At 49.2% G+C, this 15,227-nt stretch overlaps 1 protein-coding gene across 1 annotated transcript in view; it reads left to right on the forward strand.

Annotated features, from left to right (window-relative positions):
* LOC144827827 (uncharacterized) overlaps positions 1-15,227 on the forward strand; it is a 162,624-nt gene that overhangs the window by 93,246 nt on the left and 54,151 nt on the right. Inside the window, exons 3-4 of the mRNA XM_078685992.1 lie at positions 1,244-1,360; positions 1,957-2,112. Of these exons, the coding sequence (XP_078542118.1) occupies positions 1,244-1,360; positions 1,957-2,112 (273 nt within the window). The remainder of the gene's footprint in view (positions 1-1,243; positions 1,361-1,956; positions 2,113-15,227) is intronic.

A 15,227-nucleotide genomic window follows, 5' to 3' on the forward strand; every position in this document is an offset into this window, starting at 1 on the left:
AAGTTGCCTCCTGGAATGGCCATCAGTCAGACAACTTTACTCTACCGGGAGGAGTTCCTCAGGGCTCTGCGTTATCTCCTACCTTGTTTAATATTTATGTCTCCCCTCTGGCCAAGATAATAAAGAACCTGGGCTTTAAGCTGGTGTCATACGCTGATGACACTCAGCTGATTGTCTCCATGTCCCACTCTGTAGACGTCAAGCCCGCTGATTTCGCCGGCTGTATGTCGGCTGTCATGCAGTGGATGAACTCTAATTTTTTTAAACTGAATACAGAGAAGACAGAAGTCCTAGAATGTGTACAGAAAGCTTCTATCTGGAACCACAACTGGTGGCCTACGACGGCGGGAGCCTGTCCGGTACCAGTGGTGAAAGCAAGGAACCTTGGGTTAATTTTTGACAAAGATCTGGCTTGGAAGTCCCAGGTGAACCAGGTAGTGTCTGCATGTTTCTTTGTGCTTATAGGGCTGAGAAAGATCTTGCCGTTTAGCCCTTACCATCTTAGGAAAACGGTTTTATTCGCCACTATATTTTCAAGAATAGATTATGGCAATGCCCTTTATTTGGGAGCAGGGTGTGCACAACTGGCCAAACTGCAGTCCATTCAGAACGCCTCTGCCAGATTGCTACTCAGTCTTCCCAAATACCATTCTACTTCACAGGCCATCAGGCAGCTACACTGGCTCCCACTCCAGAGTAGGATTTACTTCAAAGCGCTGTGCTTAGTGCACAAAGCACTGGCCGGAGGGGCGGCCTCTGATCTCCAACATCTATTATCAATGTACACACCAACCCGTCCACTGAGGTCTGCCTCTCGCGGGCTGGTCTTGGTGTCTAAGATTAACAGACAACGTTGGGGAGGGAAGAGCTTCTCACATCTGGCCTCGAAGCTTTGGAGTGCATTACCTCAACAGCTAAGGCAAATCCCCAATCATTTGCGGTTCAGGAAGGAAATTAAAACATGGCTCTTCACTAGATAGGATAGTGGCAAGTTCTTCAGCATGTTACCCTACACAGCGCTAAGACGCCTCGGCATTAGTACGCTTTACAAATACCAGCACTCACTCACTCACTCACCAGAACTTTCTTATCTTCTCCTTATCCTCAAAACATTTCAACCCAAAGAGTGAAAGTCTCCCACTCCAGGCACCGAGGCCTATTTTCAAACACGCATTGTTTTAAAAAACAAAAAAAAAAAAAAAGGTATATACAGAACTTTCTATTGAATTTCTCTTTCCTGCAGATTGCCTATTATGCGAGCAGTGCTTCGCTCTCCACAACAGCAGCTGCTCAGGTATCATGACGCAGTGCCCTCCTGATGTCACTCACTGCGTTGCAGGCCTAGAGAACAACACAGTGGGTGAGTGCAAAGTGTCACGTATTTGTAACACGTGACCCCATTGGAAGCATTGTGGCCATTGATGAAGGTGCCTAAAGCTTCCTGTCTGACCTCCAGAATGCCCTGCCCTTGTGTCCACAAGGAACCAACTTCTGTTTGGCTAATATGTGCTGCCTGGCTTAAATTCCTCAATCCTCACACCCAGAGCTCTTTCTTGTCTGATTTCAAACTCTTAATTTGCAAACAATGTACGGAAGAAAACAAGCTCAGAAAGGGAAGAATTGTGGAAATCGATATAAAAGGAAATGAGGTAAAGCTCAGGGGTAGAATGCCATGGAGTTAGCAGCATTGTGGGTGGAGGGAAGTGTGACACCCAATTCATAAAACGTTCAGAAAAATGTATTGCCTAATTAAAATTGTCATGTGATGAATAAAATAGATCTATGTTTTTTTGTTTTTTTAAATAACGCATGAACTATTGCTCAAACACATTGAAGATGAACAAGTAGTGGCTGTACCTGTTTCACCACAAGACTTCTTCAAGATGACCATGTTTCTGCTACAACTTATGCTCAGATCTGTTTTATGTTACATCAAAGTATGCATTTTTCCAACAGGGAGTGATGTTATTCTAACTGCTTTCAAGGACTGTCTGGATCCTTCCCAAAAAGCAGCCTGCGACAGAGAGTTCTCTATGAATACCGCAGTGTTGTCTTTCCGGATCAGTAGAACATGCTGCGACTCCGACTTCTGCAATGGAGGGGATTTGCAGGGTATGTATGATTTGTGACTCTGAAAACGGTAACACAGGGATTGTCATGGTACATGCAATCTGTGAATCCCACATCAGTAATGCCGGAGATGCGTAGAGTATGTGCAGTCTGTGGCTCCAACATCTGTAACAGAAGAGATGTGTAGGGTAGGTGCAGTCTGTAACTCCCACATCTGTACTAGAAGGAATGTTCTGTCTATTACTCTGATATCTATAACAGAGGAGATGTGTAGGGTATGTGCAGTCTGAGACTCCAACACCAGTAACCGAGAAGTTGTGTATGGTAAGTACAGTTGGTGACTTGGAAAACTTTAACACAGGGGATGTGTTGGGTACGTGCAGTCTGTGACTCCCACATCTGTAACGGAGTGAAGTGAAGAATGTGCTGTAACGGAGGGGATGTGCAAGGTACATGCAACTTCTGACTCTGAAATCTGTAACAGAGGTGTATGGTACATACTGTTGGTGACTGAAAACTGTAACACAGGGGATGTGTAGGGTACATGCAGTCTGTGACTCAGATATCTGTAAGAGAAGGAATTTGTAGGGTATGAGCAGTTGGTAACTCCCACATTTGTAACAGAGGGGACATCTGTAGCAGAAGAGATGTGCAGGGCACAAACAGTCTGTGACACCATCTGACAGAGGGCAAGTGAAGGGTGAATATACTTTGCCCCTCTGACTTCTACAGCAGAGGGTTTAGCAGAGTAGGTACAGTAACATATGGAATGTGCAGGGTAAGTACAGTCTGTAAAGGTGAGTGAGGGTGTGTTTGGAAGGAATCAGCATAGAGGATCAGTGGGGCTTGTGTGAGCGTGGTAGGTTGTTTGGTGTTTGCAGTGTGTGTTGTGTGTGGTACAGAGGGTGCAAGAGACACAGGAGAAAGACCCTGTGGTGTTGTCTGGTGGGCCTCGGCCATAACTCAGGGACAAGCAGCTGAGTGTGTGATGAGGACGCATGATAGGGGAGCAGTGGGGCTTCTGTGACTGTGTTCGGGTCTTTGGTGTTTGCCGTTTGTGTTGTGTGTGGTGCATGTCAGAGGGTACAAGAAACACAGGAAGGTGACCCTTGGAAATTACTCGGTGCATTGGATGAGCGGATGACCCCGACAAGGTCCTTGGGAAGCCTCACAGCTGGCACTCTTGAGAAAAGTGCCTGGACAATGTCCTTGGGATGCCTCACAGCAGGTTCTCTTGAGCAAGTGCCCAGACAAGGTCCTTTTGGATGTCTTACGGCAGTGACTCTTGAGACACGTCCCCGTACAAGGTCCTTGGGATGCTTCACGGTTGGGACTCTTGAGAAAAGTATCCAGACAAGGCCCTTTTGGATGCCTTACCACAAGGATTCTTGAGATACATGCCAGACAATGTCTTTGGTGTGACTTTTTTGAAACGTGCCCAGACAAGACCTTGGGATGCGTCATGGCAGGGATACTTGAGGGCACACAAAAGGGTAAGAACTGGTCACTGCTAGGTGGACAAAGCACTTGTCGTCTAGGCATGGCCTCGGGGACATGAACTCAACACATTTGGTAGCAAGTTGAAGCCACAATCCGATGGACTAAGTGACAGAAGTTGAGCTGTCACAGCAATTGAAAGCGATTCATGACATCCTTGAAAGGACATCATGACTGTAAGGTTGATGCATTGCAGGATTAGGTAAGTTATGGTTATTAATATGGAATAAAGTATAGGATGTACACTTTATAACCTGATATGAGAGGACTTGCGTTACAATCCAAAATAAGCCAGAAATGACCATGTTGATGACCAATACCATCATGACAACTGTGTACCAACTAATGATGTGAATACACTGTGGCAGTTCTAATGCCAGAATCGTCTTGGTCTCCAGAATTGATGGGAAAGAAGGAATGGCCAGAAGGCCAGTGAGATGCTCGCACAGCTGGTGGGGGGAGGGTGTGTTAATGGGAAGAAGGCACCAAATAGCAGCAGCAACAGGTGGCAAACTAGACTTGGAAAAGAAGTGCAGAAGTGACAAAGAGGGATAAAGTTTAGAGCAAGTAGGCAGCAAATGGTAAGTGTGGTGAGAAACTGTAAAAGAGTCAAGAAAATAAGGACTTCAAAGGGGACCAAGAGTGGTGAAACAAAAGGGAGAAGGGGAGTGAGAGGGAGGATTAAGTAGACGGTTAGAAAGAAAAGGAGGATAAGCTGGTGGGCCTTGAACAACACTGGAACAGGGTACAAAAGGGTGATGGCCCCAAGAGCCCAGGTGGCGGTCAAGTGTCATCGGCTTCATGGCTGTTTCCCATGAGGCTGCAACGAGGGGAGGCTTAGAACATTGTGGAAACCACCCATGGGGTGGAAGGAAGACATAAAGAAGAGCAAGAGGGCAGAACGAAGAGAATGTGTAAGAGGATATAGATGGTGAAACACATTTAAAGGAACGTCAATGAAAATGCGACATTAGATGGGCAAGTCTTCATTGGCCTGATTCACAAAGGTAAATTAAATTTTAAGTAACTTTTGGTTGTCAAACGATCTGAGTGGAAGTTACTAAAGAAAATCAAAAAATTAAAACATTATTAAGTGCAGCACCACACAGGGACAAACACTGCTACTGAAACACCCCCCATTAACACATAATGGAGGTAGGAGATTAAGATAAAACCCTGTAGAAAATAATGTTAATTCAATTATTTAATGTTCAAAAGTTCAAAATGCAAATACATATACCTTAAGTTTATTGTCACTAACCCTGGGCGAAGCACTACGCTACGCTCGCGTAGTTTGCGAAGTTTGCGCAACTTCGCACTACGCGAGCTGCACGTAGCACAGTGCGAACACGCGTAGAGCAGCGTAGCGTAGTGCAGCGGTCATTTTTTGCTTGTTCGCGGTCCTGAACGTCATGTTCGCGACCGCGAGCAAGCAAAATGACATCCTGGCGAGATTGTCAACGCAGGGAGGTCAGGTTTCTCATTGCGAGTGGTCGCGCATGCTCGTGACCGCTCGCGATGAGAAACTACCAGTCAGCGTTGAGAAAGCTGCTGCTCGAGTAAAATTCTAATCAAGCGGCAGAAAACTACAGCTTGCACTGTGCAAGATGTCGATTTCAATGATTGCACAGTGCCAGATGCTTGTCCGCACTGTGCAATCATTGAAAACGCATCTTGCACAGTGCGAACATGCTACTACGCAGCTCGCGTAGTGCTACGTGAAGTTTGCGTAGTGCGAAGTGCACTTCGCGTAGCTTCGCGTAGCGCTACTTCGCGAACTATGCCCAGGGTTAATTGTTACATGTCGGAGACCTGCCTGAACCCCTCCGTAGCACCCAACATCACCATAGCCATCCCGGATGGCTAAAAGATCACCCATGGGGACGGTACCAACAGAGTATGAGGAGGAATTGCTATTGTCCACAGTAACACCCTCAGAGTCTCGACCAACACCGATGACACCCTCAGCACCGCCGAACATGTGCACTTCCAGATCCACACCGATCCCAGCACCAATCTCAGAGGAACCCTCATCTACAGACCCCCAGACCCCGACCCCTTTCAGCGATTCCATCGCCGACTTCATCAGCACACACGCCCTTGCCTCCATGGACCAATTCCTCCTCAGGGACCTGAATTTCTACCTGGAGAACAACTGCAACACCAACTCCACCACCCTGATTGACAACCTCGGACTCAGACATCTCAAGTCAATACCCACCCACGCCGTCGGCCACACGCTGGACCCCATCTTTTCCGCAAGCCCCCATGTCTCCTTCAACCACACCACAAACCTCACTGGACCGACCACCACTGCATCCACTTCGCCTTCAGCAAGCCTACCACGCACCACCGCACCAAACAGATGCCTTGGCGTTGCAGGAGCAAAGTCACTGAGGACCAGCTAACCACTACCTCGCCCTGAGCCCAGCCACCTACTCCACCGACCCCGATACCGCCACCCTCAGACAGTGGATCGACAACTGCACCAACACCCTCGCCCCGCTCAATACACACTCCATCAGCCACACCAGCAGGAAAGCCACTTCGTTCACTGAAGACCTCCAGGGCTCCAAACGAACATGTCGAAAACTGGAGAAGAACTGACACCGCGAATGGACACCGAACAGCTACGCAGTCCACAAGAATGCCACTCGCAGATACCATCACCTCATCAGATCCGCAAAAAGGTCCTCATTCAAAGACCGCCTAGATAACAACGGACACAACAGCAAAGAGCTCTTCAACATCGTGAAGGAATTCTCCAAACCCAGCTCCAACACCAACGACATCCCGCCTTCACCAGACTTGTGCGACTCACTGGACACCTTCTTCGACCACAAGATCACCAACATCCATGACAGCTTCAACACCACGATCGCACAGTCAACCACCGAGACCACCGCCCCCACTAATACCACCCGCACCAAATGTCTGCTCGCCTGGACCAGCATTAACGACAAGGACACCAGCGAGATCATGAACACAATCCACTCCGGATCACCGTTAGACCCATGCCCTTACCAAATCTTCAACAAAGCCAGCACAGCCATCGTACCCCATCTCCGGAAAATAATCAACATCTCCTTCGAGACAGCAGCCTTCCCGGAAAGCTGGAAGCACGCCGAGATCAACGCCTTACTCAAGAAACCCATGACAGACCTCCAGAACTTCCGACCCATCTCCCTGTTCCCATTCCCAGCGACGGTCACCGAGCAAATCGTCAACAAACAACTGACCCGATACCTCGAGGAGAACAGCATCCTGGACCCGTCCCAGTCCGGCTTCCAAAGCAACCACCGTACCCAAACCGCCTTCATCGCCACCACTGATGACATCAGGACCCTGCTAGACAACGGAAAAACAGCGGCCCTCATCCTCTTGGACCTGTCAGCCGCCTTCGCCACGGTCTGCCGACGCACACTACGGACACGCCTTCACGACGCCGGGATCAAAGATTAGGCCCTGGACTGGACCACATCCTTGCTCTCCGGCAGAACTCAGAGCGTCCGCCTCCCCCCTTCCACTCCAATGCCACCGAGATCATTTATGGCGTACGCCAGGGCTCATCCCTCAGCCCGACGCTGTTCAACATCCTCATGGCACCCCTCTCCCATGTCGACCAACAGCACAACCTCCACATCATCTCCTATGCCGACGACACCCAACTGATCCTCTCCCTCACCAAAGACCTTCACACCTCCAAAACCAACCTCCACAAAGGAATGAAGGAAGGCCGTCGCCGAATGGATGAGGAACAGTCGACTGATGCTAAACTCAGAGAAGATGGAGGTCCTCATCCTCGGCTCCACCCCTTCAGCCTGGGATGACTCTTGGTGGCCGACAACACTGGGAACAGCCCCAACATACCCATTTTCTGTAGCCGAAACAAATTCTGCAGTTTGGCTTATTCATGGGTTAATAACGCTACCTTTTCCACTGTTTAAGTTCGAAGCATTGCATGAAGCACTATGCCATAGGCAGATATGAACCATTAAGTAGTGCACACCTCCTTGAGGTTTGGTCTCTTCCGTTTGCCTATAGGTGCCTGAGGGAGCGTAAAGAAGTTTATTTAAAAGGTGAAGATTGCACCTCAACTCCTGACAATTCATTGGTCTGTAGGAATATACAATTGCATGGCTCTTGTAATTCAAAAGCCCAGAATTTGGCCTGTATGTTAAAAGGTACACCTGCCCCGGCTATTGCACCTACTTTCAGGTTGTTAGCGAACAGTATTTATTTATTATTAAATAATTAAATTGCCGTGGTATGCCGGCAGGGATACCGTACTTAGTGATTGTCTCCCAGCGTGTAGTCTGTTGTAAGAACGTGCTCTTTCCTCCTCCGAATGGGAAGCTCGATATATTCATGTGGCCTTCCATTCCGACCTAGAAAGCAGAGTTCAACAAGATGAGTTGCATAAGAGCTCTTTTGTCTCAAAAAGAAGTCGCCCTTACATCTGCGCGTGAAACATTCATCCTTCACATGGCTAGTACTCCTACCGAGGTACATGCCCTACTAAATACGATCTCCCACTGCATTTTGGAGCATTTATTCACACTATATTCAAAGCCTCATCGACCTCATGCTTGCCGCACTTTTTTAAAGTAGTAAGTTCAGGCCTTTTGACTTCATTCCAAACTATATTTGGTGTGATACCGGCATTTTTTCATTTGATTTTTTCCAGCCTCTTCAGCAGTTTACCGTTAATTCTCACCTTGGCTGCCGGTGTACTGCTGTTAATTTGCTCGCTTAAAAATGGTTGCACATTCTGTGCTATACAAAAAAAGAATGGGACGCAGGACCTATTTTCCACTCAGTGAAGAGTGGGAGGTCCAGCACAATAGAGGCCTCAATTGACATCAACTAGCAAAATAGGGGGTTGTGCTGTTCCTCAGTTCCAATTAGCTGCTGAAGTCACAAGTGACTGGGTCCCACTATATCCAAGGAGGATAAAGTTGGGGATCCTTATATTGGATCTTAATGCCCTCACACACCCTTTCAGGTGTCAAGCTTCATCATTTGGGCTGCTCCTTATTTGGTCGGCTTTGCAAAACCCAACGGGCTCACCTCAAGGAGGGGCACTTTACCCGAGATCTTCTATCCAACTGTCATTTGGTGAAGTGTGGGTGTGGGGCCAGAACTGTATAGATGTGATGAAGTGATTAAAATAGGATTGGGAGTACCTAGAAGGACAAATTTTATTCTGGGGGGTCTCCTATCCTAGTTAAAAACAGTGTACAAGGCAATCATCAAAGGGTAATGACTTGTGTTGTCCTTGTTAGAATGTCTTGGTCAACATGTTTCTCGCTAACTTGTTAATTCAACTAGCGATTCTTCAGGACCTAGAAATATATTATCTACATCTAGTGTGGGTGGCGTGTGTCATCGCGCATAAAGGCAGTCTATGTGAGACTCAAATACCTTATTACAACCATTAACTACCTGTTGTGGGAGACAAAAAAGGGAGTAGGAATAACATATGTGGTGTTATCCTGTAACATATGCAGAGATATGGTCATATCGTGACTCCACAGCTAAAATAATACCAAAGTGGTGGACGCAAATGCGTGAATAGTACTTATAAAAATAAACAATGGATAAAAACAGTGGTGGTGAGAAGCTACTGTGAGCTATGGTGACTATGTGGAGAGAACACAGTGTACAGAAGAAATAGCGTGTAGAGGACTCACCCAATTAAGATGGTCCCCAGGCTTCAACAGTGCCCGGTGGATTCACGCACAAGGCAATGTTCCTGTGTGTAGAAAACTGGAAATCGGGAAATCGGGGGGGGACACATATACTGGGTAAAATATATATATGCATAGTTATAACAAGTGTATCTCTCTTACTAGCTCATGACCTGCCCTCGTGTCACTATAGGGGGCGGCGTGCAACGGTGGAGCTAGTTAGACCGCACAGGAGGAGTCTGTGTTCTGTGTCTAAATTGCACGTATTTCAACAAGGAGGTGGTGAACCAATAAACCAGGTTGGTGGGGTATCATATGCTGTCCCCGGAGGTATATCTAATGCAGTATGGAGGTGATGGTGGAGCGAAGTGCTCTCTCTGTTCTGTGCGTGCTATATGTACCTGTGGTCACTATGGCGAACTAGCCAAAGATTGACCAGATCTCGGAGGTTTTACTAAGGCTTACAGTGTTCAAATATCTGCTCAAAATTGGAGGGTCCCTGTAACGGGAGAGAGATGGGTAGATCCTCCCCTTAAGAAATGGCAGAGGGAACGGCTCACTGCTGGGGAGCTACGGAGCATGTGCACAAAGTAATCGGGATGCCATGTAGCCCCTTATGAGCTAGGAAGAGTGTCTATGATGTCGGCTGCGGGTTAGTGCCGACATGGTACACTGTCGGGGTTAGCGTGCCTCTCCTGCGGGAATTGTAGGTCAAGTTTACAGTTAAGTCAACTCCCTATTACAATAGCAATAACCTACTCATAGCGGAGCTGTGTGATAGATACGGACTGCCATTGCTGTATACTTACGGTTCACGCATTTTGCGGATGCCCCCTGACCTGCCCTATCCACCGGGTCTGGGAGGTGCTGAATCCGCCATTGTTCCATGTAATGACACTTCGTGTAACCTAAAAGAAAACCAGAGTCGTAATACACCATCCCAGTACCATAAGGTCAAATACAAAGGGTAGGGAAACAGTGCAAGAAAAACATTTCACAATGCCATAGCAAGGAGAAAATACATGATACATGCAATAAATCACATTTGGGTGGGATAATCCTCGCCTCCGTGTCCTTAATAGAATTGAAAATTCTTGTCACGAATGTTTGCACATTTTTAATTCTATGGCAGGACAGGAGGCTCAGATTATGCTTGTTCAAAGCCGGTTCACCACCACAGAAGCAACATCCACAATGGGTTTGAAATAATACGTTTTAAACACAGTATCGGAAGACCAATCAGCGGCCTTCATAATGTCCGTCAAACTCACACCAACAGTAAAAGCCTTAGAGGCCATGGCACCCCGAGCTGAATGAGCTCCGAAAATGGAGACATCAATCCCAGCTTCAGACAAAAGCCAACGTACCCAACGGGCCAGGGTAGCCGGCGCCACAGGCCTAAAAGGCTTCTGCAAAGCAATCAGCAACTGACCAGACAAATCTGTGCGAAAAGGAGCAGTACGCACCTCATAATCCTTTATGCATTGGACCACACATAACTGTGGGTTCTGAGGAAAAGCAGGATATGTCACAGAAGACATGTTACACTTGGTGCGCCGGGAAACCGTAAAAGTGACCCCGTCCGGAGAAAACGAACGCCCCGCGAGGTCCAACGCTCGCACATCCGAAATGCGTTTACAAGACACCAAACAAAGTAGCATCATCAGCTTCGCTGAAAGTTGTTTACGAGACAAGGAAGTGTTGTGAGGCCAAGCCTCCAGAAAACGCAAGACAATGGATACATCCCAAAGGGCCACATATTTCGGACAAGGCGGTTTTACCAGCCGAATGCCACGAAGCAATTTAGAAATCAAGGGATGCTCTCCAATAGGCTTCCCGTCAACAAAATCGTGGCCCGCAGAAACAGCAGAGCGAAAAGAATTAACTGTCCTATAAGCAGAACCAGAAGACGCTATGGAGGCAAGAAAATTAACTACTAAAGTAACATCCGCTGAAGCGGGATCCAAGTTCCGTTCAGAACACCAACCACTCCATCGTCGCCAAGCTGATGCATAACTCTTGTGCGTGTTGGGGGCCCAAGCCTCACCGATAAATCGTGTAGCATCTCCAGATAAGCCAGGGACTTTCCAGCGTTCCCCGAAAGGCGCCACGCAACCAGCCGGAGCTGACCCGACAGAACTAGAGGATGCGGGCGGAGAAGAGGATCTAACAATAAGTTCCACTTCTGTGGAAGCAGGAACGGCGTCGAGCAACTCATCTCCAGAAGATCCGGAAACCACGCCTGAGCCCTCCAAAGAGGAGCTATCAGAATGATCTCCGACTGGAAGTGCTTTGTTCGTGCCAGGACTCGCGGAATCATCGCGAATGGGGGAAACGCATAGCAAAGGTGAAGGGGCCAAGTCTGGAGAAAGGCAACGTGGCAAGAGCCTCCGGATCCGGACGCCAGCTGTAAAACCTGGTCAACTGGGCATTGAGGCGAGAGGCGAAAAGATCGATCCAAGGCCGACCCCAGAGGCGAGACAGGTGCCGAAAGACACGGGGATGAAGCCGCCAATCGCTGAAATCCTGCAGATGGCGAGAGTTCCAATCGGCCACCTGATTCTGGCGACCCGGGAGATACTCTGTAATAAGAGTGATCTTCCTCTGAAGGCAGAAGTGCCAGAAGTCCTTCGCAATCTCGGCCAAGAGCTTCGACCTTGTCCCTCCTAGTTTGTTCACATTCCTCACCGCAGAGATGTTGTCCATGCGGAGCAGTATGCAACAGCTGGTGGCCTGAGGAGCAAGGCTGCGGATCGCAAAAGATCCCACCAGGAGCTCCAGACAATTGATGTGAAGACTCAGTTCGTCCTGTGACCAACGGCCGCCAGTTGTCACAGACCCGCACCGGGCTCCCCATCCCGAAAGACTCGCATCCGACTCCAGCACTACATCCGGAGTCGATCCGAACAGGGCTTTCCCGTTCCAAGCCTCCATGTGGTTGAGCCACCACAGCATCTCCGACTTGGCGTCCGGTGACAGAGGAACAAGATCGGAATAGCGAAGACCCTTCTGCAAGTGCCTGATTTTGAGACGTTGCAGGGCCCGATAATGCAAGGGACCCGGAAAGATCGCCTGAATGGATGAAGCCAACAGTCCGACAATCCGAGCGATCGATCGTAAGGAGACACTCAGTTTGGACAACAGTAACGTCAACTCTCTCTTGATAGACCTGACCTTTTGGGAGGGCTAGAGGAGTTGACAAGAGACCGAGTCGACTAGGAAACCCAGGAACTCGATCGACTGAGGGGGATGCAAAAGAGACTTTTGAGGATTCACGAGAAACCCTAGAGACTGCAACAGGTCGACCGTCCATGCCAAATGGGTCAGTAGTTGGACAGGACACTGAGCCATCAACAAAATGTCGTCTAGATACACGATCAGACGCACCCCGCGTGCCCTCAAGGATTCCATGACAGGTCTGAGGAGCTTCGTGAAGCACCACGGAGCGGACGAGAGACCGAACGGGAGAACCGTGTACTCGAACCACGTCCCTAACCATTGGAATTGAAGGAAACGGCGATGCGGCGGAAAGACGGGGATGGACAAGTAAGCGTCCTTCAGATCCAGGCGAACCATCCAGTCGCCCTTGCGAAGGAGATCTCGGAGAAGATGGATGCCCTACATCTTGAAGTGGCGATAGACCACTCCGTTGTTGAACTCCTTGAGGTTGAGCACCAGGCGAGAACCTCCCCCCTTCTTTTCTACTAGGAACACATTGCTGACGAAACCCTGCGGATGCAGAGAAGTCCGCACAATGGCTCCCTTCATCAGAAGGGACTCGATTTCCGCGGAGATGACGGCCTGATCTCGTTGGGAAAAAACAAGGGGAGAAGGGGCGAGAGGTTGATGGGGAGGATGGTAAAACTCTATGCGATAACCCTGAACGGTCTGTAACACCCAAGCATCACTGGAGATTGTACGCCAATTGGGGAGGAAATATTGCACTCTGCCCACCAAGACAACCGAACTGTAAGAAATTAGGCTCACCTGTGTTTGCGAAATCTTGACGTCCTCCCTGTTGTCCGCCATAACCGCCTTTAGAGGCCTGCCCACGGCCTTTGCGGCAGGGGTAGAAATTGGATTTGGTACCGGAATAGGAAGACTGCTGACCTCTACCTTGCTGGGACTGATTGCCACGTTGTTGGCCTGAACCACGGCCGAACGAACGTCCCTGGGAGCGTCCGGCCCTGCCAAAAACCGGGCGGAACGCCCTGCGTAGCTGAGATTGCGCCTTATCCAGGCCACTAAATGTAGAGACGAACTTCGTCAGCTCCTTGAGGAACGGTTGACCAAATAAAAGACCCTGGGCAAGGGGCCCAGATTCCGAAGAAGCCAGTTCCGTTAAACGTGGGTCCATCTTAAGAAGAATGGAACGGCGACGCTCTGTCAAAAGAGCACAATTCGCATTGCCCAACTGGCAAATAGCCCGTTGGGCCCAACCGATCAGCTCATCCGGGTCGATGCCAGAAGCAGACCCAGCCTGATACCCTATGTCCAGTATCTTAGTGAGCGGACCAAGGAGATCTAACAATTTATCCTGGCATAGACGCCAGGATCTATCAATGCCCTTCTTTGGATCCTTGGTGAACTTCCGAAGGTAGGTAAGGATTGTGGGATCCACCTCTGGCGTTTCTGCGAGTTTATCCGCCAAATCCGGGCGTGGACATTTGAACCGCAGACGAGAACGCACCTCCTGGTCAAAGGAGTCCCGAATATGGGCTTGAACGTACTCCGCGACCTCAGGAGCCGGGAGCCAAGACTTCGAACTCGGATGGATTATGTCTGTAGGGTCAAAGGTAAGCACCGGAGGATGCGCCGATGCGTCAACAAAATGCTCCTTCCTCGATTTCTTAGCAGGAGGAGCAGAAGGACCAGAAGAGGAGGACGAGGAAGAGGCATCATCAGTATCTGGGGTAGAGGGCATAGCCAATTTAGAACTCTTGGAGCTTGACAAAGATTTGGCCAATTTTACAAAATCCGATCTGTGAGGATTCCCCGGGGACTTAGAAGATCGCTTAGCAGACGCAGAAGTAGGAACCCAGCCCTGCTGTTGCACATAGTCCGTCAGATGACGCTTCAAAGGGCCAATGGCACGAACCAGCGCAGAAGTAACAGAATGTTGCACCCCTTGATCAAGTGCTTCGACCAAATTGGATTCAAAGGAGTCCTCAGGCTCCACGTCGTAAGAATAAGAGTCTTCTTCCTCATAACCAGCCATGAGAACAACAGGGAGGCTGAAAGGATAGAGAGACTAGACGCCCACACAGAAAATGAAACAGGACACAAAAGTGACCCAGTCAGGGGGAGTGACAACCCCTCTGCAAGCCAACAATGGAGAGTCACACACTCCCCACGCAAAGCAATTGAAATGTGGAGGGACAGGCTTGCAGAAAAGCACTCTAGGCAAAAGCCTCTATTAATTATCCAACCCCAACTATGTAGAAGCAAGGGTGTCAAATGGGGAGCGCTTCGGCAGGCCGTGGGCACAGGCTGTGAAGAACGCCAGCCGTCAGCGTGTCAGGTAATCCGTGAGGCACACGGAAAAGTAAACAAATGGGCCGTCGCGCATGCGCAGACGCCCGCCTGCCGGCAAATGCAAAAATAGAGCGGCGCGCGACTGAACCGCGCGACCGCTCTTGTCCCCAGTCCCACTCCACCAGCGACGCAGGCACAAAGGCGCCCGAGCCGAAAGAGAGGCGAATCCGCGCTCTCCCAAGAGACGGGAGAAGACAAGCCGAAAACCGCACAGAGCACGAGCGTAGCAGGGACACCTACAAAGGACACACGCTGTCAGCAGGCAAGCGCAATGAGCGCGCACAGTGCAAATACAAAGCAGACGCCGAAGACTGCCAAAATAACACACTCTGCAAGCAGGCAAGCGCAGCGAGCGCGTACAATGCAAATAGAAAGCTAGTAACTCAATAAGCACAACAATTAGTAACAAGGAAGGAAAAATGACTTAACTGGCTG

This window comes from Lissotriton helveticus, chromosome 4_1, assembly GCF_964261635.1.
Source record: "Lissotriton helveticus chromosome 4_1, aLisHel1.1, whole genome shotgun sequence".
NCBI classification, from domain to species: Eukaryota; Metazoa; Chordata; class Amphibia; order Caudata; family Salamandridae; genus Lissotriton; species Lissotriton helveticus.